The sequence below is a fragment of the Euprymna scolopes genome, chromosome 10 (assembly GCF_053919585.1).
Source record: "Euprymna scolopes isolate OS-2025 chromosome 10, ASM5391958v1, whole genome shotgun sequence".
NCBI classification, from domain to species: Eukaryota; Metazoa; Mollusca; class Cephalopoda; order Sepiida; family Sepiolidae; genus Euprymna; species Euprymna scolopes.
In genome coordinates, this window is record NC_136491.1 from 18124024 (window position 1) to 18149647 (window position 25624).

At 32.9% G+C, this 25624-nt stretch overlaps 1 protein-coding gene across 7 annotated transcripts in view; it reads right to left on the reverse strand.

Annotated features, from left to right (window-relative positions):
- Positions 1-25624, reverse strand: part of LOC145285823 (E3 ubiquitin-protein ligase UBR4-like) — a 350597-nt gene that overhangs the window by 142918 nt on the left and 182055 nt on the right. For all 7 annotated transcript variants that reach the window (XM_080134243.1, XM_080134245.1, XM_080134244.1 and 4 more), the window contains 8 exons: positions 22349-22419; positions 19759-19848; positions 18143-18274; positions 15363-15447; positions 13802-14015; positions 9709-9802; positions 5998-6135; positions 3931-4108 (listed from right to left, as the gene is read on the reverse strand). In XM_080134243.1, coding sequence (XP_079990369.1) covers positions 3931-4108; positions 5998-6135; positions 9709-9802; positions 13802-14015; positions 15363-15447; positions 18143-18274; positions 19759-19848; positions 22349-22419 — 1002 coding nt within the window. The remainder of the gene's footprint in view (positions 1-3930; positions 4109-5997; positions 6136-9708; positions 9803-13801; positions 14016-15362; positions 15448-18142; positions 18275-19758; positions 19849-22348; positions 22420-25624) is intronic.

Below are 25624 nucleotides of genomic sequence, written 5' to 3' on the forward strand. Positions count from 1 at the left end.
GAAAAATTTGAAAATATTGCTCCATTCAACTTTCAAATATTCCGTTAAATGCTTTTTTTTTTTTAAACTTTAAATATACTTATTAAAATGTTCTTATAATCTTTAAAAAAATAAATACTAAAAACATAAAATATCAAACAAAATATAGACAAGAACGACGAAATAAAACATGTTGAAAAGTATACAACAGATTTCTAACATTATTTAAATACAAAATTTTTATATAAATATTTTATAAAAAAAATCAGTCAATTATTTTATGTATGTTTAGTTTAGTATGTATTTTTAACAAAATAACCTGACACCCACTCTGGCATATTTATATTATTTTTCTCTTAGTCAATCTGTCAGTTTTACTTTTTCTCAGAAACTACTGGTCTGATTTGATTGAAATTTTGTATGGATCTTTGTTATGACAAGGTGCATCAAAGAAAGTATTATGGCACTCATTTGTTGCACAATCAGGGGTCAAAGTTGTGAAACATTTGTCAAGCTTGTCATCTTCACACTTGTGGAACCCAGCAAACTTTTCAGATCCAATCACAGGTATCTGCTCAAGAAAGGTAACATCACAATCCTCTTCCTTTAGCTTCCTGTTGTGCATAAGAATGTTTACTACATTTTTAAATTGTCTTATACACTCTACCATCTTGGTGCCCACTAGTGTTAGGTTGAGAGAAGAGAGAAGACACCTATCTGAGAAGAGAATAGGACAGTAAGCATTTATGTAGGATTTTCTTTACCACATTATCAAGAAATTTAATAGTCTAAATTCTGAAGGCAAGTATCTCTCAGATATTCCATTTTTTGCGGTTTCCTTGGCGCTCTTCTCTGTACCAATAAAACAATTTGGTTTGTATTGTGTAAAAGATGTTTACAAACGTATTTGAAAAAGTGCAACAAAAATAAATAAAAAAAGATGAGATTTGCTTTGGAATATTAAAATGCACAAGTGCTAAAATAAAATACCCTCCACCCAAAAAATAAAACAAAGGCCAAATTAAGTCTTAAAATAAAAACAGTTCAGTGAGAAGTTTTTGCACTTGTGCATGCTAACAAACATTCTTCCGGCTTTAAATTGTAAACACAGAATTTGTTTGAAAATGTTAAACTGCACAAATGCCTAAATTAAATACCTCCCCTAAACCAAAAAGAAAACAAAAAATATTAAAATATAAGTCTTTGTTTGGAACATTACACTGCCCAAGTGCCAAAATTAAACAACCCCCTCCCTCCACTAAAAAAAAAAAAAACTTTAAAAAAAAGTAAACACAGAATTTGTTTGGAATGTTATACTGCACAACTTGAAAAATTAAATACCTCCTCCTCCAAATGAGGAAAAATAAAAAACATTAAAATATAAATCTTTGTTTAGAATGTTAAATTATATAAGCGCTAAAATTCATCCCTCCTCCCAAGAAAAATGCACAAGTTTCTGAGATTTGTTGCCGGTGTCCCTCAGGGGTCCATCCTGGGCCCAACTCTTTTCCTGATCTACATTAATGATCTTCCAAATCACATCCTTACATCATTTGTAGACATTTATGCTGACGACACTACCATTTATGGTAGCACATCTAAGACAGTAAACGACCAAGTTCTCTCCAATTCTCTCTCCTCTGATCTTGAGCATGTAGTACAATGGGGAAAGAAGTGGCTGGTTACTTTTAATGCATCTAAAACCAAGCTTCTCTCTTTACATCATCAACATTCTGATCCCCATCTGGCATCAATTGAAATGAATGGCTCTCGTCTTCAGGAGGCCTCAAGTTTTGACAAGCTTCTGGGCTTGACCATTATTCCTGATCTTAAATGGAACACGTACATCAAATCTGTTGCCAAGGCCGCTGGAAAAATGGTGGGATCTTTCTATCGATCCAGTAGATATCTCACTGCTGATGCAATTCTCTATCTATATAAGAGCCAGGTACGTCCAAGGATGGAATACTGTTGCCACATCTGGGCAGGAGCTGCTAGAAAGGACTTGGCCTGCCTTGATAGAGTTCAAAATAGACTTCGTAGCCTCGTAGGAGATGTCCTTTTCTCTTCCTTGCAACCTCTATCTCACAGAAGAGATGTTGCGAGTTTGTCTCTGATGTATCGTTATTTTCATGGAAAGTGTTCGACTGAGCTTCAATCTATGGTCCCCCCTCGCCAAACTTTCACAAGAAACACTCGGCTAGCTGTAAACACTATCAATAATTCCCCCCACTCTTTATCTGTGCCTAAACCTAAACGTAGATTCCATGAACAAAGCTTTTTTATTAGAACTGCACGCCTGTGGAATTGTCTCCCGTTTTCCTGCTTTCCGGCTGACTACAATATGGTTGTCTTCAAGTCTAACGTAAATAAGTTCTTGATGAGCCGTTCCATATAAGTTATCAAATTTAACAAATTTTCATTACTAATGATTATTATATTGTCCAATTTCTACTGTACACTCTTTAACCCTTATCCTTGAGTGGCCTCTTGGCCTTGATAATGAGTTGATACCTATGAAAAAAAAAAAAAAAAAAAAGAAAAAGTCCAATGTGAACAAGTTCTAATTGAATCGTCCCCCTAAGTAATCCAAGTTTCAAAATTCCCACTGTTTACTATGCTAAAATCACAATGACTAATGTATACCTATTAACCCTTATCCTCGAGTGGCCTCTGGGCCTTGATAAGTGGTGACACCCTTGTCAAAAAAAAAAAAAAAAAAAAAATGTGCACAAAAAAAAAAAAAAAAACTTCAAGGAACATGGAAACTGAAAATTTCTTCAAAACAAGGCTTCCTTCCCAACAAAAAGATGTCGCCATTGCCATATTATTTCAAATCCGATTGTAAAAACTAAAATTTTGAGATCAAATAAAGAGCATTAAAAACTACAAGCAAAAAAATGAACCAGGTATAAAAGTAACCTTTATTGGTTATGTTAACATTTATTCATTGTATATTTGAATTTTTTACCCTTTTTTTTTCTGTTTGGTTTCTCTGCTTCATCCCCCTGCGTTTGTTTTACTTTTAAAATTTGAATTCCTGGTATTGTGAATACAAGAGTTACGCCCCTTTATTACAAAACTACTCTATGTTTTATGGAAAAGAGTTTTGTGGTAAAGAGGCAAAATTTTTGTATCCGGAATAACAATGTAATTTCAAAACAGCGGATTTGGATTGTATTAACTATATTTAATTAAAAATACATTCAAAATATGTTTAATACTTCAAAAATAATTTAATAGTATCTGGATTTTACTTTTAATATTTCAACACAAATTTTTACTAGACTTTAGTTATAAAATTACCAAAAAAATTTTTTTAATTTTCACAGTAATAATAGAAACAAAGCAAAAGTCAAAATTCAAGGACTTTGCAAGCCTGTCCAAACCCTGATATATATACGAGAGAGAGAGAATTAGCCGCAGCTATCCAGCATTGCACACTAATTGCTGTTTTCATTTTTTTTCTTTCGCTTTGTGATAATATTCATTATTTGTGGAAAACTAATTCAATGAAGGATTCTATGTAAAAAAATTTTTAATCTGTTAAAAAAAAGAAAAAAAAGCTCCTCTATTTCTTGTTTTTATGGGTTTTTTTTTTAACTATGGTTGTAAAATTGAAATGCCTCTCTCTGTTTATCACAGCATAAAATTGTCTTTATCAATAAAATGAAATGCCACCTCACAAGGTGGCAGTGCTTCACCACTAGAGGCAGTGAGCAATTCATCAGCTCCACAGCAATTATAAAACTAAGTGACTGAAATGTTATCTTTCTATTCTGACAGCAAAATAAGTTGTATTAAATCAAAAACAAATCTCTACTTTGCCCCCATTCCATCGTTAGCTTTGAGCCCCTGGAGGGGCATAGACCATCCACAATTTTGTAGATGCTTTTGTAGCACTCTACTTTTGCGGTTAACTATAAAAAAGCAAAAAAAGATTAATCTTACCAGTGAGATCTTCAGTCATGGATGGAGAGCCTTTCTCGGCAAAGCGCACCAAGTTACAGGGCCGAGTCACAGCAACCGAACGTGCTGTCACAACTAACCGTTGGAATGCCTCAACATCAAGATCCTGAGTTCCCTGCTGGACAAGACTGTGCATCACGTGACTCAGCTGAGCATGATCCTGAATAGAAAAGAGTTATATTTTATTGGAAGATGCAATAGATTAAATCTATCTATATATCTAGCAAAGTGAGAATGTGTATGTGTGAGGATACTTCTCAACCTAATACTACACAAAATTTTTAATCCGTTTTCATCTGGAAAAAAGGGCAGCTAAAGGGTCAAGTTTTAAAAAATGTGGAGGGGGGGGGTTGGATTTTGTCAACTGTTTCATGATTGCACATGCGCAGCCATGAAATATGACAGCTTCTTTGTTAAGAATAAGTAGGCTGGAAAACACTTTGTAAAGATTGTGTCAAGCTGGTCTAATGATTATCATTCTTGACTCGATGGCTTTAGGTTTTGGTGTTGATCTCAGCCAGAGTATTTTTCTTTTTTACTTACAAGAAGTGAGCGGGTTAAAAAAAACATAAAAAACATAAAACCCGCATATACATGTCTCAGTTTCTGTATTAATTAAAATATAATATTTATGCATATTTTAAAACCGGGCAACGCCAGGCCAGGCGGCGTGCTAGTATCATAAAATTTCATGATATTCAAAGTTGTTTGGAGATTACTTTTTTTTTTTTTTTTTTAAAGCACTAAATGCAATTTTTTGGTAATAAATATTTTTGAAAAATTGTCACTTAGGAAAAGAAAATGGTTATTTCTTCATCTGTAACAGAATGAAATAAGTTTAAAGAATAAACAAGCCGAGCATGCGGGGTCCCCCTCCACGAGTGAAAAAATTTTACCATGAATAGTGTTTGTGCAAAATTTCAAACAAATCCAAGGCATAGTTATTGAGAAAAGTGCAAACAAATGAACAGACGAAGGGAGTGTATTACTAGGTCCAATAGCTCCTTTGTCTGGGGACTAATAATTACAAAACTATTAGTAATAGAGATTTGTTGTCTGGCTAAAGTCAAAATCTACTCTTACTTCTATTAATGTATTTTTGAAGATTTTTATTAAGATTTACTGTCTTTCTGATAAATCATCCTTTCTCAAGTACATGATATAAAAAAAGTAAATTATTTCTCAAGTACATGATATCATAAGTAAATTATTTCTCAAGTACATGATATCATAAAACCTAGACATCTCAAAAGTATGTGTACCTGATCTCATCCCTCCTGTACTATTAAAAAAATGCTCCACTGAGGTTGATCCAGTTCTCTCCAAACTTTTTAACAAATTTTAATCAAATGGAGAAGAATTGGTAGGACCATTCTACCACTCCAGTAGAGATCTCACTGCCAATGCAATGCTCTATCGAGTATGTCCTAGGATGAAGTACTGTTGCCACATCTGGGTAGGAGCTGCTAGAAGCCTCTTATCCTTCCTTGAGAGAGTTCAAAATAGACTTTGTAGCCTAGTAGGGGATGCCCTTTTCTCTTCCTTGCAACCTCTTTCCTACAAAAGAGACATTGCAAGCCTTTCTTTGCTTTATTGTTATTTTCATGGCAAGTGTCCATTTGAGCTCTAATCTATGGTCCCCCCATGCCAAACTTTCACAAAAAACACTCGTCTAGCTTAAACCGCAATCAATAATTTCCCCCACACTTTATCTGTACCTAAATTTAAACATAGCTTCCATGAACAAGCTTCTTTCTTAGAACTGAATACTTGTGGAACTCTTTTCCGTTTCCCTGCTTTCCAGCTGATTACAATATGGTTGTCTTCAAGTTCAATGTAAACAAGTTCTTGATGAGCCATCCCTTCAAGTAATCCAATTAATCAAATTTCTACTAGTAATGATTACTACGATATTGTCCCATTGTCTAACGTACTTTCATTAATCCTTATCCTTGAGTGGTCTCTGGTTCTTGATAAGTGGTGACTCTTTTGTAAAAAGACAAAAAAAAGAAATTGTGAAAGAGAAAGGCAATTTCTTTAAAATCTTACCCGATGGTTATGATAGGCGGCTTTTGATGGGAATAGAGAAGCCAACAGGCTCTTTGTTTGCTGCAAAACACTGTTTGGTGTGGGCAAAGTCAAAAGGGTTGTTGCTATCTCAAGAGCAGCTTGGTGATACGGTGAATGCTGAAATTAAAATAAAAAAAAAATTTTTAATTAAAAATAATCATTGGATCTTATTCAAGTTTACAAATTCTTCCAAGAAAATGTTAACTCTAGTAAATATGTAATTTCAAAATACCCAATTCTTTTTTTTTTTTCTTTTTTGCACAAAAACCTACACACAAAAATACAAAAGTTCTTCCTTATTATAAACTTGTTCATTAGCTGTAAAATCTTGACTGCTTGTGTTTGCATGAAAAAATATTAAAAAAAAAAATAGCAGTGATTTATCTGTTTATCGCTGTCACATATAGAATCATTTGTTGCACTTTTACGAAGATGTGTGCTGCTAAATAAATATATACACTCTAGCTTGTTCTGGCCGTTTGACAATCAAACACAGAGACCTTTCATAACAAAACTGTTTTTTTAATTTAATTATTATTTTGCTTGCAGTGGTTGTTGGATGTATCAAGCAAGGGTGAAAGGTGGGGTTGGGGTTAACGGACTAATGACATAACGATCATGCATCTGACTGTTTTTGTTTGTCAAACCTTTTGCTTTTATTGACAAAATCTTTCTTTGTTTCATCAGGTCAATGTGTGTGACAAAGTTCGGCATGGTATTTTCTTTGTTCTCTGCTAACCTGTAATTTGTGTGTGTGTGTGTGTGTATAATCTCCAAGTTCGTTTATCTAACATTATGTTTCAGATATTTTTCAATGATTATTAATTTATATAATAGGAACTACTGTTCTCATTAATAATCTACATAGAATTTAAAACAGAACCTTTTATTTAATCCATGTGGGTAGATTGTTGTTCCATCTGCCACGACTACATAGAATTGTTACATAATTTTTAATTTTATTCTTAGTATTACTTGAGAAAACTGTCACTGATTACACTTAACACCTTTATCCATTGCACCATACGCCTATGGAGAGTAAAAAGTTACATTGGCCAAAACATAAGAACATTTAAGATGAGAACAGTAGTGTGAATAATATCATTCTTGTTCTTTTATAATTTTTTTCTGTGATGTTTTGTTTTTTACATACTTAAATCCATTGAAGTAACAATTTGAAGTTTTTTTTTTTGTTTTGTTTTACTCGAGAAACCTGTTAACCTTCTTATGATGACTGTTCATTAATTAAAAATTAAATTAAAACCAAATTTAATCACTTAAGAAACAATGCACCATGTTGATATGAATAATTAAGTAATTAGTCATCAAGTTGTCATTATATATATATATATATATATATATATATATATATATATATATATGCACGCGTGTGTGTGAATGTCTGTATTTACAGCTTCTGCTCATTCAAACACTCTAGATTGTCTAATGCATTCGCCCGAATTCAGCGGTTAATAGTTCTTAATTCCCTTTGTTTGTGGCCTGAGGTAAAATGGAGCAAAAGGTGACTTTGTGGCTGGGTTTGAATCTCATAACCGGCTGGAATTGTCACTCCTTACACGATGATTGCTAAGTATGAAACACTAGTGTCTGTAGATAAAAAGAATAATTATTGTTTAATTTATAAATATATCATGGATACATCTATATTTTTGTTTTATTAACACAGGGTGAATTCTGAACAAGTACCTAGTTCTTTTTTATTTGCTTCCAAATTCACAAAACTTTATACAAGCGACTAGGGACCACCTGTGAATTTCACATTCTCTTTTGACACTTCCTCCTTAGGAGAAAGCCGGTTCAACCCGCCTATGATGACAGCCATACAACAAAGATACTAACAAATATATATCTACTTATATATAAAATGCACTTTATGTGTGTGTGAGTTTGTTCCCTATGTACTCCAAAACAGCTGGGCTGGATTTTTATTTTTATTTTTTTTTTTTTTTTTAATTTCACATAAATGTAATCCAGGTGTCTGGGAGTGTCCTCAGATAGATTTTGAATCAGAATGTTCCAATAAGTATCAAAAATCGATTAAAAAAAAATCAGATTAAAGAAGGAACAATCTGATTTTGACCAAATTTAACACTCTTATACAGCCGAATATCACAAGTGCATTTGAGAAGTTTTATTAGTGCACATGCATAAAGGCACAGTGTATAAAATCAATAATAAGACGAGTGTATTTGAAATAAATGTTTCTGTTTAGAGCACAACTAACTGAACCATGATATTTGACTTTTGCATTTTAAACTATAATTCAAACCATTATATAAAACTGATTTTATAAAATCAACAGTAGGTTCTCTACAGTGCAATGTAGATTACAATGTATTTTGGACTAAGTCATTGTAGGGAGGCATTTGAAGCTTCCTCCCAATGCACCATGGTATGTCCCCAGCTACAAGAGTAGGTAATCAATCAATTTGATTGAAAAATGAGATTTCACAAATTTCAATGATAAAAGTATTGGAAGTGTGGAACATTCATGGATCCTCATTCAATCCCAGACAACATCAGGTCCCCATGCTCGTATAATCTACAAAAGGTTTGGGTATATTTTGTACATAAAAAAATAAAATACAGTTTAAATTCCTAGGGATATTATGTTCAACATCTCGCAGAATTATATAGTTGAATTCACTTTTGTAATAATAGTTATATTTAAAAACAAAAAAAAAACCTTCACTAAAATTATTCATTAAAAAATGAGGATCAGCTGTTTACCATGCCAGTGTTTTAGAGATTTAAAAACAGAATGGCTCTCCAGTGTAAAATACCACTTCCTCAATTAAAAAAAAAAACTGTAGACACAATCCAATTACTATTCTGCTAATACGTAATTTTTTAAAAATATTATCATATATATGCAAATAAATAATACGTATCAAAATACTTTTAAACGTTTACAGTTAAGAACTAGTCTTTGATATGTTTGTTAGCATATAAAATTACTATCAAAGATACCCGTGTTTTGTGCAGGACTTTGCTGTATGCTCGGGTACCCTTGCAGTAAGTGGATGTTATAAGAGCAACTGCTAGTGTCAAACACTAATTTGTTGTGCACAATCCCTAGGTGGAGGAGTTTATGAAGAGCTGAACCAAATATGATCTTAACCTTTGAGCTTGACCTTGAAAAAAGGTATGTACCATCCCTAGGTCGGAGACCATCATTATGTCAGGTTTGGTCATGATCAGTCTAGTAGTGTGGGCTATAAAACATATATATACATAGACGATGGAAGATCATCATCAAACCAGGTTTGGTCATGATTTGTCCAGTGATGTGGGCTGTAGGAGAGTTGTACACGGACAAAAACACAAATGCTACTACTTAGGAATAGAGATGCATAAAAAAAAGCTGAAAAACATTTGATATCAAACTGTATATGCACACGTGTACATTAATGGTAATTAAATGTACTTAGCTTAACACTTTTCTGCAGTTTCACAGCATTACCATTCGTCAGAAGTGTCTGGGATCAACTGATTGATCCCAGACACTTTTGATGAACCGTGATGCCATAAAAGTGCAAGAACTTGTAAAGCTAAGTACATTTAATTTTTAATATGATTCTTTCCAATAGAATATCAAGCCTTTTATTTGTTCAAGATTTGCCGTCTTAATTTTGAGAGGTTTATATTATAAATATATATTAAGCTTACTTTTTCAGGAAATGAATTACTGTGTTTGTCATCAGATGAAGCAGCAGAGATTGCAAATGCACCATCCAAAACCTCCAAACATCCTGCAAGCAATCTTTAATAGAAAGAAAAACATTTTAGTTCAAATAGAAAAAAAACGATTTTTTTTTTTTTGCCTCTAAAATTGTTTAGTTTTCATCAATTTATGCACAATTTTTTTTCTTTATTCTTTCAAGTTTCTTTCATTTTGATTGTTTAAGCATTGTTTTGTTTCTATATTCATAATTTTAATTTTTGTCATAAGTTTACTTCTTTTCAGAATTACTTAATTCATAATATTTATCTGCATTAAAAAAAAAAAAAGGGTGTTTATATCTTTATTTTTAATTTTCATGAGGAAGTTATGTTCAAACAATTATATTGAAAAAAAAAAGAATTTAAGTTGCATTGAATGACTTAATTGTAATAATTCAAATCTCCTATACAATCAACGTTTTTGAAAACAAGAACACTATTTCTAATTCATTTTAATCGGCTTGGTTCCCACCAGTTTTGGCATATAGCAAACAGAATCCTGAACAGAAGCATGTGCTCTATCCCAACTATCATCAATGGACCTGAGGTAATCTCATCAGCATCAGACAAAGCCAAGAACTTTGCAGCTAATTCTACCCTTTGCGATCAAGGCCGCTAACCCCCAATATTTCCTCCTATATCAGAAAACATGCTATGTGATATACATATCTGTACGTGATGTTGCCAAGCTAATCAAAAATCTTGATTCCAGTAAAGCAACTGGTCCTGATGGTATTCCAATTATAGTACTCAAAAAAACTTCAACCAGAACTAGCGCCCACACTTACAAAACTGTTTAAACGTTGTCTTACGTTGTCTTAAGGAGAATTGCTTCCCACCACCCTGGAAAATCTCATCAGTATGCCCTGTATTTAAGAATTCAGGTGATCGCTCATCTCCCTCTCAGTACAGGCCAATAAGTCTCCTGTGCGTCATGAGTAAGTTGCGTGAATGTGTTAAATAGAGAAGTAATCAACCATCTCAACAAAAATAATCTTCTTAGTGACACACAATATGGTTTCCGTTTTGCTAGATCTACAGATGTGCTTACAGTTATATCTCATAGGATTAGTGAATCTCGACGGAGGCAACCTTTCTAGAGCAATTGCTCTTGACATATCTAAGGCCTTTGATAGGGTATGGCATGAAGGTTTACTTCACAAGATCTCTAGCTATGGTATAGCTGGAAATGTCTTCTCAATTATTAAATCATTTCTTTCTGACAGGTTCATAAGAGTAGTAGTTGATGGGCAAAAATCAGAAGCTCACAGTATTAATGCTGGAGTCCCTCAGGGGTCCATCCTGGGCTCAACTCTTTTCCTGATCTACATTAATGATCTTCTAAATCACATCCTTACATCATTTGTAGACATTTATGCTGATGACACTACCATCTATGGTAGCACATCTAAGTCAGTAAACAACCAAGTTCTCTCTGATTCTTTCTCCTCTAATCTTGAGCACGTGGTACAATGGGGAAAGGAGTGGCTGGTTACTTTTAATGCATCTAAAACCAAGCTTCTTTCTTTACATCATCAACGCTCTGATCCCCATCTGCATCAGTTGAAATGAATGGCTCTCGTCTTGAGGAGACCAAGTTTTGAAAAGCTTCTGGGCTTGACCTTTATTCTTGATCTTAAATGGAAAACGTACATCAAATCTGTTGCCAAGGCCGCTGGAAAAATGGTGGGATCCTTCTATCAATCCAGTAGATATATCACTGCTGATGCAATTCTCTATCTATATAAGAGCCAGGTACGTCCAAGGATGGAGTACTGTTGCCACATCTGGGCAGGAGCTGCTAGAAAGGACTTGTCCTGCCTTGATAGAGTTCAAAATAGACTTTGTAGCCTCATGGAAGATATCCTTTTCTCTTCCCTGCAACCTCTATCTCACAGAAGAAATGTTGCAAATTTGTCTCAACTGTATCGTTATTTTCATGGAAAGTGTTCAACTGAGCTTCAATCTATATCCCCCCTCACCAAACTTTCACAAGAAACACTCGTCTAGCTGAAAACACTATCAATAATTGCCCTCACTCGTTATCTGTACCTAAACCTAAATGTAGATTCCATGAACAAAGCTTCTTTCTTAGAAGTGCACGCCTGTGGAATTCTCTTCCGTTTTCCTGCTTTCCAGCTGACTACAATATGGTTGTCTTCAAGTCTAACATAAACAAGTTCTTGATGCGCCGTTCCACTTGTTAACAAATTTACTAAATTTCCATTACTAACGATTACTATATTGTCCAATTTCTACTGTACACTCTTTAACCCTTATCCTCGAGTGGCCTCTTTGCCTTGATGTGGTGATGCCTATGTAAAAAAATAAATAAAAAATAAAAAATTTGGTGCTGTCACATGCAATATTTTTGGCTCAGAAAACTGCCAAGACCAAAAAGATTTATAAAAAAAATTTTAAAAAGAGGGGTATTTTACTGTATCTTTAATTCTGATGAGGCAGTATATATTTGAAAAAAAAATATTTAAAAAGTTGCATTTTATGGCTTTCTAACAGCTGATTTTTAATAATTCAATTTTTTTAAAGGACTGAATTTTTTAGATGAGGGCTGATTGTTTATATTGCTGGTATTGATCTCATGGAAAGAAAAAGGAACACTTCCTTTTTTGCAACAAGGTAAAAACAATTGGCAGGGATGCAAGATGGAGAATCAGGCGACTCAAGGAGGCAGCACATGTTAAAAAAAGAAAACATTACTAAGCAAACCAAGCCTAGAGATTAATGCTATTTGGGAGCCTTTAACTGTAGAAAAAAAAAAACATAGTACACCGTTAAAATTTCAGCAATAGAAAGAAGATAATCCCCCGTTGATCTTTTTAGAGTTACCTCCCATTTGTCAACCAACGTTTTTACAACTAAGAAACCATAACCATAAAATAGACACTAAAAGTTTTCTCTTTTCTTATAAAAGAAAAAAAAAGGACAGTCAAAGGCTAATCCGACCAAAACGTTGCACAAATAAGATTCAAGGCGAGGTCAATAATCCGATCAATACAAGTCATATAATCAATTCTTTTTATTAATTGCTTAAATTTATCAATTATTTAATATATTTCTTCATTGATGAATGTCAAAACAGAAGTTTCTCACAAGAAAAATGTGATCAATCATAACTCGTTTTATTTCAACATAAATGTAACATGGAAAGAATATGCAACTGAAATATATCAACTAACAAATGCTGTTCTCAATGGCACTTAACCCTTTTTACTAATCTTTCACGGCATACATTGGCACACAGTTCCAATAACAATGGAAGCTTGGATTTGCTCTTCTAAGTTCATTAATGTGATAAAACATGATTTCTGCTTTCAAAAGCAACATGAATACAAATAATGCTCAACTATCAAAAAAAAAAAACATGAAATACAAGTAATGCTTAACTATCAAAAAAAAAAACATGAAATACAAGTAATGCTTAACTATCAAAAACAAAAACATGAAATACAAGTAATGCTCAACTATCAAAAAAAAAACATGAAATACAAGTAATGCTCAACTATCAAAAAAAAAAACATGAAATACAAGTAATGCTCAACTATCAAAAAAAAAAACATGAAATGCAAGTAATGCTCAACTATCAAAAAAAAAACATGAAATACAAGTAATGCTTAACTATCAAAAAAAAAAAAACATGAAATACAAGTAATGCTTAACTATCAAAAAAAAAAACATGAAATACAAGTAATGCTTAACTATCAAAAAAAAAAAACATGAAATACAAGTAATGCTCAACTATCAAAAAAAAAAAATAAATAAACATGAAATATAAGTAATGCTTAACTATCAAAAAAAAATGAAATATAAGTAATGCTTAACTATAAAAAAAAATGAAATATAAGTAATGCTTAACTATAAAAAAACATGAAATATAAGTAATGCTTAACTATAAAAAGAAACATGAAATATAAGTAATGCTTAACTATCAAAAAAAAAAAAACATGAATAGAAGTAATGCTTAACTATAAAAAAAAACAGATGCAATCACATCTGTTGAAATGATGGTAATTTGTCTCACCTGTCAGTGGATGTTAAAGGAAGAGCAGAGACAGGAAGTGTGTCTGCTTCACTGCAGTTGTTAACCGAGTTTGAACCTGAAGGCGGAACTTTAGTAGTTGTCGTTTCAGAATATTCATCTGGTTCCTCAGGCCAACCAAATGCTTCTTTTGATTTTACATAAACTTTGATAGAATCCACTACGGTCACCCCTGCAGGATCCACGCTGGCTCCAACTGCAGTTAAGATAAACATAGAGCATGAAAATTCGTTTAATAAAATCAAACATTATTTTTTTAAGAAATAAAACACAAACTCTTCAGAACAAATATATCCATGAAATATTTGTATAAGTTACAGACCCTGTGCAAGCGCTACAGTTTTATCTGAATTCATGTGTTGTATATTGCGGCTGGGCATTCTATGACTGTCCAAATAGAATGCTGACCCCCACAATATTCGAATTCGAATATACTAATCTAAGTACTTTCACTAATGTTGTTTCAGAATACAACTGGTTGGGAGAGGGGGGGGAGGGGAAAGTCATTCTCTATAAGCCTTGTTAATGGCATATTCCCATTATATTGGACATCAGTCATGAACTAAGACACCACAATATTATTGTACTATCCTTGGACAGAACAGATACCACACTTTCATCCATTTTGCAATGTTTCACTTTGACTTGTGCAGCTGCTATTGCACATAAGCAGAAAGCATCGTAATTAAACGTCCATAAGTCTGATGCAAATATTGCAAACAACCAAAAGTTTACAGCATCAAAAACTCATTACAACAGTGAAATAGGCATGCAGAGACGACCAGAAAACACATTGAGTGATAGAAATTAGCAACTCGCACTTTCTGGAAAATCTATAACCGTATAGAGAATAATGGGCAATCAACAATTCCTCTGCTATCAAACCACTATAATGTTGCCTGTAGGGCAACTACAATGCTTGCCCAACAGTTCACATTGAAATCCACCTTTGATTTCACAAATTACTTCCTCACAAACTTTCCAATGCGAACAGAAATTAAACTTGATTTGGTCATCATCCCTTTCCATGTCAGAGATATCCTAAAAAGTTTGCCAACGCCACAGATTGTGAAAAAAAAAAAAAAAAAAAAGGTTTTAAAAAGTGTTTTCCATAATTCTTCAAAACAAAAAAAAAATTAAATAAATAAAACTAATTTCAATAATTCTTAATTAAAATAAAACTGAAACAATTTTTCAATGATTAAAAAAGAAAAAAAAAAAAAAAAAGTGAAGGAACTGATTTGCCTCATCACCACTTCCGGTAGCAACCACACCGGAAGTTAAGTATGTTAGCTGGCTATAACTAAAATATGAGATTTTTTTTTTTTTTTTTTTAAATTAATTTGCATTACATCTTCAGCAATTGGTTGATACTTTCTTATAAAAAAAAAAAAAAAAAAAAATGGAGTGGCAGATGATAATGTAGGTGCAAGCACAAAATTGCATTCGCATATTTTTATCATATGGATATTTTAGCATTTATATTCAACTAAGAAAACATTTTGATAAAATAGTTTAGAAAATGTAAGATAAATATACTTACCAAACAATGTAAACTTTTTGTCAGCCATCAACGATTCTTCTCTTGTAAATGGAAGATCATGCCAACGGACTCTGGAGACACTCACCTATTCAAAGCAAAACATACAATTCAATAAAAGAGTGATTTTAAAAGATTTATTTTTATTTTGAAGTTATATCTATGAAGGGCATTCCAACAGTAATGCCTCCTATTTTTTTATTCCACCCTTATTCCACCCAAATGGATAAGAGGAAATTGCAATTTGCATTGTTATCATGACTGAACTCCTGTATTCTTGACCTGGACATGTGTCAGAAGCAAAGATGCATCATTGTATTTCTGGCAAAAGTTCATTGAAAATGGTGATTACTACGTAGAAAAATAAATTCTGGACCACAAAGATTGTTTGTTTTAATGGTAATACGAACATTTTCACAAGTCTTCAACCTTTTTAGTTAAAAGAAAGTAGGTTTTACTTTTGGAACTATCCTCATAAAAGAGTTGCAAAAGGAATTTTTTTTTCAAAGTTAAAAATTAAAAACAAAACAAAAAAACGTGAAAAAAGAAATTAAAAAAAAAAAAATCATGAATTCATGTACGTATATTATAGGCAAGTATGTCGATAGCAGATTTTCTTTGATCTTTTATCATCCATTTCTATTGGCCATCTCATTTTGTTAATTTTATAATCTGCAAAGAGCTGAAATGTAACAAAATTATCAATGTAAGGGTAGGAGGTGGGGGTAAAGACAATGATAATGATAATTTGCAATAACAAAAGAGATGGGATTGTTACAAAAATATGCTAATTAAACATAGGCTGACATTGAAAAGCAAGTCTTGGTTGCTTTTGCAATATAGAAAAGGTTATTTTGACATGTTAGCTGTTGAATTGCAAAATAAACGTGTGATTTGTTGTAGAAAGAAAGAATGTCTAAAAAACAAAAACACTTAACAAATAAGATAAGCTGATGGAAAATGAGAGCAAAGACTGTCAGCAATTAGCGAGGATGTCCTGTGCTTTGCTTTCCAGTGAAGCTCTAGAAATCATTTTAATAAAAGTACTATAACCCAAATGAACCTGGGATGATGACATCACAGTCTACAAATTATGGCCTCCCTACTGGCTATAATCAAAAGGCCATACACAGGAACAGCTTCATCAGACTCCAAGTGATGCAAGTATACAGTAATACTGACCTGGTTACAGCCGAGAAGAATTCCCATTCAATTTTATTACAGATTCGATCAGTTTTTCATATAATTTTAAGAGTTGTTAAACAATATGAAAATCCATTTTTGAATAAGTTAATAGAATAGACAAATATACAGATGTTATATGGTTAGATGAATTAACCTGGTATTTTTGCTGTCATAAAAGTAAAATGTTTATTATATAAGAGGGAGGGATAAAAGGTGTGAAATCTGATCAGTTGTTTAAGAAAAGGAATATCACCATGGATCACGCAGAACATTCTAGAAAATAAAAGAGTAATAATATAAAGGCTTAGGATTTTCAGAGTTGGATGAATGTTTGACGAAAAATGGTGTTTCTTCATTAAATTTACTTTAAAGTCTGTTTTACATACTGGCACGTATGAGATGGCTTTTAGAAAATGACTTTCAAACTAATTTATCTTTGGCCAGGCCTTTATCATTTTTTCTCTCAAGTCCTCCTACATCACTTATTGACATCTTTGGCTTTCTACTCTGTTACCCTAACTATTCTACATCTATTAACCCAAGAACTCTCATCCATTCTTTTAACATGACCATATCATCTTCCACAGAGATCATCAGATCTAAGCCTGTCTTTAAGACTTACATTACACATTTGAATCATTCTCTTATCATTTCTCTCCATGCAATGTAGGTCATCAACTCTCATTGTCCATGTTTCACTTCGATACATACACTTCATACACAGACTCTTTGCTTGGTCAACTATGATAACACTCTGCTGGTTAGTAATGACAGTTATGTAACTTAATCCATCTACTTCTCTTGCAATCACACTAGCACAGGTTCTTCCTGTGCTTCAATGGTATCACTAAGGTAACAAAACTTCTGAACAAACGTAACTGAGCCACTGACATGTATTTAGCAAGTCAGTGCACAAGTTGATGTCAGTGAAGAAAGACAAGGGAAAGTGGAGAGAAAAAAAAAAAAAAAAAAAGACACCACGTAGTGGAAGGGCTGCGTGAAATGGTCGTGTGGTCCCGTGGTGGTGTTGGGGACTGGAGAGAACGTGTTGAGACAGAGTTTTGTTAATCTCATGGCAGACGGAATGAACTGTAAAAAAGCAAGATGCAGGCGTATTTTGGAAAGTATCATGAATAAATGCCTTTTATTTAAACTGAAAAAGCTGAGTTGAATATATTTCCTTTTTTTGTTCGTTTGTAACTGTCTCTACAAGCAACATGTGGATCCAAGTGTTAACATATAACGACTACTTAACAAATTCAATAGCCATCTTCATTTTCAGCATATGGCAGTGAAAAGAAAATGATTAAATTCGTGATTGAATACAGTAAACCTTTTGCTACTCCCAACATGAAAAGCAATGCTGCTAGAAACCACCATAAATTGCAATAATTTGCTATCAAAGAATAAAACAGAAATTTAGTTAGGGCTTTTATTTTTTAAGGACGTGTGTGTACATGACAATGCACGCTCCGTGAAAACTGAAACCACCAAAACAATGAGGTATATAATAAACTTCTGAATACAAAAAGTCGTCCATTTAAATTTAGTATAAACATGAATTCTGATGAATAGATTTCCAGAGAAAATGTAATTACCTGCACGGTTCTGCCAAATACTTCTAAAAATGAAGGTGCTCTTTCGATGCTCATGTTGCCGACGGAGACACGGACTCCCACCATCACATTGCAGTTGTTGGTATTGTTGATCTCAATTGAGAAACCACCAGGCTTGAAAAAGATAAAATAAAAACCATTTGAGATTTTTTACGTTCATTTTATCTTGAAGATTCAAAAATATTTTATCTACAGAAAAAGATGAATATTATTAATTTATGTGAACTTATTTTGCATTGTTTTGCAATAATTTCATACTTGTAACATTTTATATAAGTGCTGACATCAGCATTTATAACAGTGATTTGTAAGGTTTTATTTGTATTTCAACTTGTAATTTGCTGCAAAAATATAAGATGGCCATTAATTTTTTAATCTTCCCAGTTTGCAAGAGAAGACGAAAGAGTACTTATTTTTTTTTTGTGGATGAAAAATCATTATATTTCCTATTATATTATCAGTAAAAAAATGTTTTCAACAAACCAAGCATGCAGGGTCTCCCTCCACAAGTGAAAAATTTACTTTCACCATGACTAATGTTTGTGTAAAATATTTTTTTTAAATCCAAGGCGTGGTTATTGAGAAAAGTGCAAACAAATGAACGGATAAATGATTTGGGAACAATTTCACCCTATAATGACACCTAAGAGGGCAACCAGAGTTATCTTGGAAAATCCATTCTGGCAAAAATTTACTTTCACCATGACTAATGCTTGTGCAAAATTTCAAAATAACTCCTAGACGTGGTTATTGAGAAAATTGTGAACAGACGAATGGGAGTGAATTACTAGGTCTAATTCCTCCTTTGTCGGGGGATCAATAAAATTTGTTAATGATCTAACATGCTATCATTGCTTGCCAGTGTGTTGTATGGAGAATATTCATGAATCTGTTGTCAATCCTTATATCGAGGCACATTTCCTTCAAGATTTGTGACAAAGTCTTTTCAACCTGTGTTCATTCTGCTATCTCATACAACATAAACCTGAAACATTTCTAATCCATAACAGCTTTAACATAATGATTACACATTCATCAGGTGGGTGTTTGGCTGTAAATTGGAGGAAAGGATTTTCATTAATCAGGTTTTATTCAAAACTTGACGTCGGTACGATTACGGATGCCTTATGTGATTGGTGTCTCATGAGATTCAGTCATGTACAGTATGCCACCTTTTGCATCAACTTCATAACATAAGCGTGAATATCCCAGGCACTAGGGAGCATGGTAGACAGAAAAAAGGCTTAGCTCGAGTGTGTAAGAAGCAATATGACTGTATGCAACCTGGTTGGTAAAAATCCTTTTGGATCAGATTGTATGGAGAGCAAATGTGAAATATTGATGGATGCTGCCTACCTAGGAGTTGAGAACATTCACAACACCCTAAATACTAAAACTGGGCGAAGGAAGACAACACCTAACAATGTCTATATGAAGAATATTTATGTAAAATTATATCAGAATCCATTACTTAAATATTTTGGCTTTAATTTATTCAATCTTTTAAGAGAAATAACAGATTTTAAATTAAAATTAAACACATTGCTTATTTAACAAACTTTGTACAAAACATTTTTGTGTTCATCAGAATGACTAACCTTTGTGCTTACTATATACATTCCAGCAGTAAGTAAGCGATGTTTTACTTGGGCCACATTGTAAACTTGAAGGATGTCATTGCCACCAAACTGGGAAAATAAATAATGAAATAATGGTGAAATTTTCAACAATTTGGAATTAGATTGAGAAAAAAAAGTTAAAGAAAATCAGGCAAACACAGAAATTAGAAAGAGATAGTATCTGTTATATAATAACGAGGCTGCCATTGAGACTTTAGAACAGTGGTTCATTATGGTATATAAATTTAACTTGAAATAATCACCCATGCTTGGTCCATAGAGTGGTAATGATTACCTACTTACAGATACGATAGTGATTTAAGGACATAAAACCAAATTATTTCCTTTTTAAAACAATATTAGAATAAGGCTATCTATTGATCCAGGTTTGATTCATTTCCTCAGTAGAAATTTAAAAATATATTTGTTACACTTGCCGCACAATTCTTTGGTCTCAAACACACATACACATCTGTCCTCGCACATAAAAAAAATTGATCTCCAAGGAACTTTAAAAAATGACCAAGATTCAAAAAAAAAAAAATTGCTTACATCTTAAAAACGCTTCCTGGGTTGGAAGTGGGTGTTCACTTTAAATTAAATTTATATGCAAAAGTGATTACCCAATTCTAAAATATCAATTGTCTTGTTTCTTTTTACCACCAACATTCTCAGGCTGCTTAGATGTTATCACTTAATAAAAAGGTAGAATCACATTTTATTTTTCTTAGTCGATTAGCATAGGATGCAGACTCCAATCAGATAATAGAAAAAAAAAAAAAAAACATTTAGCTGATGAACAAAATCTAAAAAGCAGCAAAAGGAATGATTTTTAAAGATTCTTTCATTTTTTTTTTTTTTAACATGACACTGCTAGTTTAGATTTGCATATTTTTTTATATCAAATATAACTGGTGTTTGTTTTACACCAACTCAATATCATTTACACAAATTCTTCTTAAAAAAGAATGTCAATGAAAAGCAAACACTTCTAACTATATTTTACAAATTAAACTTTATGACCTGGCTGAACTAATTCATTCAGTCATAAATAAATGAACATAACAAAGTGGGAAATGATTCAAACACACCTTGTACATATTAGTTCAGTACCTAGCCAGATGCTAGATACCTCCAGATTGCAACTGTCCATTGCTTACATTCAGTATGCCGCCATCTAAAATTAATATTTTTTTTAATCATCTACATCATAATTTGAGTCATAAAGGATTAAAATGAACTTCAAACTTAATTTTGTTAAGACGGTTGCTAGATTTAAAACAAGGCATGTTTCGTTTCAATATAATAATGTAAGTTAAAATACTCCCAGACAATAAAAGGTCACAATCAATTTAAATATAATTTAACTTTGATATTGGTTCATAATCATGTTTTTATGAGATTTCACAAAGTCAGAATATATTGTAAGGTTTTAATCACCCCCCTCATTCTTCCAATGCCATTCTCATTGTTTTCATCATTCCATTTCTCTGAACACGTCTCATCATTTGCTCTTTCTTCCTACCATCTAAAACATCCATTTACATGTGAACTGTTATATAATAAGGTAATATTAAAAATTTAAATAAAACATTTACTTTATATGAAACTAGTGGGGAGTACCTGGCGTTGCCCAGGTGGAGGATATTAGTACCAGGACGAAGTGATGTTAAGAACGGTTTCCACATGGTTTTAAAAAAAAAAAAGAGAGAGAGATGCGTAATTTGTTTTCCACACTAACCATTAGGCCAAAGAGGATAGTGAATTCAATGAGTTGGTAATTAACCTTTGCCCAGGTGGAGTATATAGGCACAAGGATGAAATAAAAAAAAAAAAAAAAATGAAAGAAAAAGATAGAGAGAGAGGTGGGATCAAACTCAAAAACGTAGTCTTCCTCGCTAATCATTAGGCCAAAGAGGATAGTGAATTCAATGAGTTGGTAAATAACTTGAGAATCATAGGAGTCGCCACGCATGCGCAGAAATGAACTTTGCTTTTAAACCTGGCCAGCAAATTAGACACAAGGTTGTTTTTAATGTGGAGAAAAACCAGCTCCCCAAAAAAGGGAGCACTCTAGCAGTATCAAAAAAAAAATAAATAAATAAAAAAAAAATAGCAATTGTCTCACTATGAAGGATTTCCCCTACATTGACTTAGGACCAATGAACTTAAGTGAAGTGCAGCATCAGCCCGGCCTAAAGGCCAAGCCTCCCGCCTTTTGTCGTTTGCGTTCGAATAGTTTCACTTTATTATATGGAAAAGATAAACAAACACTCAAGACGATGGCATGGTGAGAATTTTTTTTTAACTCAATCAAAAAAAAAAAAAAAGGAAAGAAACCGTATCCATTTGCGAACCTCATATATTATGATCTCAGTAGTATAAGAAAACTTCTTGCGGAATTTAACCGACAGCAGAACCCCCGATCTGAAAAGCCTTTCGTGGACATACACAAACGCTTGTGCCCATTTTACCTTTTATATATATATATATATATATATATATATATATAGGTAGTCAATTGTATGTGATAAAATAATCTAAAAATCTTAATTAAATATCTTTTTACCTCAATGTCATTTGTTGATTGGCAATGTTCAAAGAAATCAATAGGAAAATTCACTGATCCGGCTGGTTTACCTGCAAAGAAAAAAGAAGAATCAAATGGAGACATGAACACTCAATCAGCAATTAAACCTTTGGGGTTTTTTTTTATTATTAAATTTGCATAAGTTTTCATTAGATTATTTTATAATTCACACTAAAAAAAACTTTTTAATTTAAAAAAAAAAAAAAAACATTGAATTTTTTTAAAACAGAAAAATATGCTCTTTATAACTTTTACACTTATCAGGAAGCAAGTATATAGTTTTTTTAATAAGTTATAAAAAGATTTGTAAATAAAATTTTTAAATGCTTTGTGTTTATTTATACATTTTGCTTACAGAAAACAAAGTTGTAATTTTTTTTCTTTATTCTCTAAAGTTTATAAAATTTAAAAGAATAGTTTTGTATATTATGTATTTGTCTGCTAACAAATACAGTTTTATTTACAAACACCTTTTGTTATACATACATCAATTCAAAAATATTTTTTGTAAATAAAACCATTTTTGAAACTAGTAAAACTTTTTTCTTTAATAAAAACCCATTCTCAAAAAGTTTATAAAACTGCATATTGATCTGTTTACAATACAACTCAATCAGAAGTTCAAAATTCCAGTCTTACTAAACTGTCCTTTTCATTGTTACTTATTTTGGGATGCTTGAAATCCATATAAAATGTATCAATGTATTTGCTGCATCTACTTGGTGTTACCCCAAGAGATTTTATTTTTTAATTTTGTCTTAAACAAAATTTTGAAAGGTAAATTTCATTTTATTGCAGTATTGTTTTCATCATTAAATTAATAAACCATTATAAAACTATAATCTTAAGGCAATGTTTTAATTTTAGAATAAATTTAAATTTAGTTCAATATATAATGTAGTAAATTAAAAAATATATGCACAAGGTGACAATATATTTTTTATTAATATCAAGATTTACATAAAATTTCTAAACTTTTTTCAACAATAAAAAAAGAATCTAAATATTTTTAACTAATAGCAAAAATTATTTTTTTAATTTTTTTATTCATTTCAATGCTTACAATAATAAATTAGTCATGTGATGTAGCCGTACTGAATGCTGGTACTTTCTCATCAGCCAGAAAACAACTCATAACACAAAATTCATTTATGTGCACTCCCAAACTGTACATAGAGAGGTAAAGCAGGAGGTGGCAAATTCAACAGCAGACTCATCTAATATTGCTTTCTGACTGGTGGCTTTTGCTTTCCTTCTTGTGTGTATATGACCGGTTTCTTAGGTGTTTCAATCCTAATACCTCTTGGGGCCAATTACTCAACCTATTCACCTCCGGCAACACGAGTTTTGACAGCTTTACCCCCATCGCTCAGTGCATTTTGGCTACTGACTGATATGCGTGTGTGTGTGTGTGTGTGTACAGTTTAAAGATGCAAACATTTTTTTCTTCTAAAGTATGCATTACTTCTAGCTAGTCTAAAGTTAATACGTAACCCTAAAGGTATTACTCCTTAACCAGATTTTTAAACGAGTTAAAAATAACCAGACTTTCCAATTTGATAAAAGTTCAATTATAGCATATTTATTATGGAGTGAAGCTGGAACGGTCGAACATGGTTTAAAAAAAAAAAAAGGGGAGATAAAGGCAAAAGTATCCATGCATTAATATGGGAGGGGAAACTATCTTCAAGTAATATCCTAAACTTGGAATGGAGCAAAGGACTTATATTAAGTAGATATTAATAAGTCCTTCTCTCCCATTTTTTTTTTTTTTTTTCAATGGAGAGTAGATAATGCATGTGGATGTGTTATCAGCAGCTCCAGTAACTCTCACTTCTTTTTTGTCCTTCAGTCCTCATTTCCAATGAGTGATTTTTCTGACAAAGGGTGAAGAAAAAGCTGCTTTCCAAGTCAGTAGTACTTTGTAAACAGTAGCCTGAGATGTCGGAAAATTTCTGTTTCTATGTCTATCCTTGTGGTCATGTCACTAGTAAGGGTGCTGGAGGTAAACGTTTCATCTGGGCTGACGTTACCCGCCTGATAGTTAGGGACCTGAACCTTGGATTAACCACTAAGGTGGCCGTCCTATCAGCAGGTGCAACGTACCGGGGCTGCTGTATTGCCATTTGGTGAATGGATTCTGGACCATGCAGTAGTTTCTGGTAGAGCCTCTCAATGCCATACTAGTGGGTAATTGTTACGGCTTTACCTTATGCGCTACAAAAAAAAAAAAAAAAAAAAAAAAAAAAAAAAAAAACATTTGTCTTTTTCTCTCTTACTTTCCCTCTTTGTCCTGCTCCAAGTCTACCGAGCTGCTCCACAAATCCCAAAACTTCATCATGGCAAATCTCAAAAAAAAAACACAAATAAACCAAGAACCCCATCCTCCAACGTAGACCCCTACTACCAGGTCTCCTTCTCCAACATCAGGGGTCTACGTTCCAACCTTCCAGAGGTTGAAACACAATTACAGGAGACGAAACCAGACATATTCTTCCTAAGTGAAACTGGCATAGGGCCAATCACTTCCCTAGACGAATTCATAATTAAAGGATACTCCAACTTAACATCTAAATCTGACCCCCAAGATCGCCATGGGCATGGAATATGTGTCTACATCAAAGATGGCTTTCCATGTGGTAGTGATATCTCCAGAGAAGACCCTAATTTACCTTATATGTGCTTCCGGGTTGCACTAGCTTACACCACTGCATTTATATTTGCCCTCTATCGCCTCCACAACAGTGGGATTACTATCTTTAAGAGTATATCTGAGAAAATTGACCACATCCTGTCTGCTCATCCTTTGGCTAACATTCACATTTGCGGTGACTTCAATGTCCATAATGTGGAATGGCTGACCCACTCGAATAAAACCGATGACGAGGAGAGGTTTTGTCATGATTTCGCCATTGCCTATGACCTCACCCAGATTGTTCACGAACCCACCTGTGTACCCGATACTACCGGTCAGCATGCAAGCCTTCTAGACCTTTTCCTCACAACTTCCCCTGAGCTATGTTCATGTTCCGTTCTATCTCCTCTGGGATCTTCTGACCACTCTGTTGTAGCAGTTAAGATAAAAATGAAATGTAATAAGTCTTCAGACGTACCTCCCCACCGTACTGTATATCGATACTCTATGACTGGGATAGCTTCCGTACATTCATATCTGACCTACCTCTGAATTCCATGTTTAAAAAGGATGTGTTCTCTATAGTATCAGACCTGAGCGAATGGTTAATTGTAGGCATA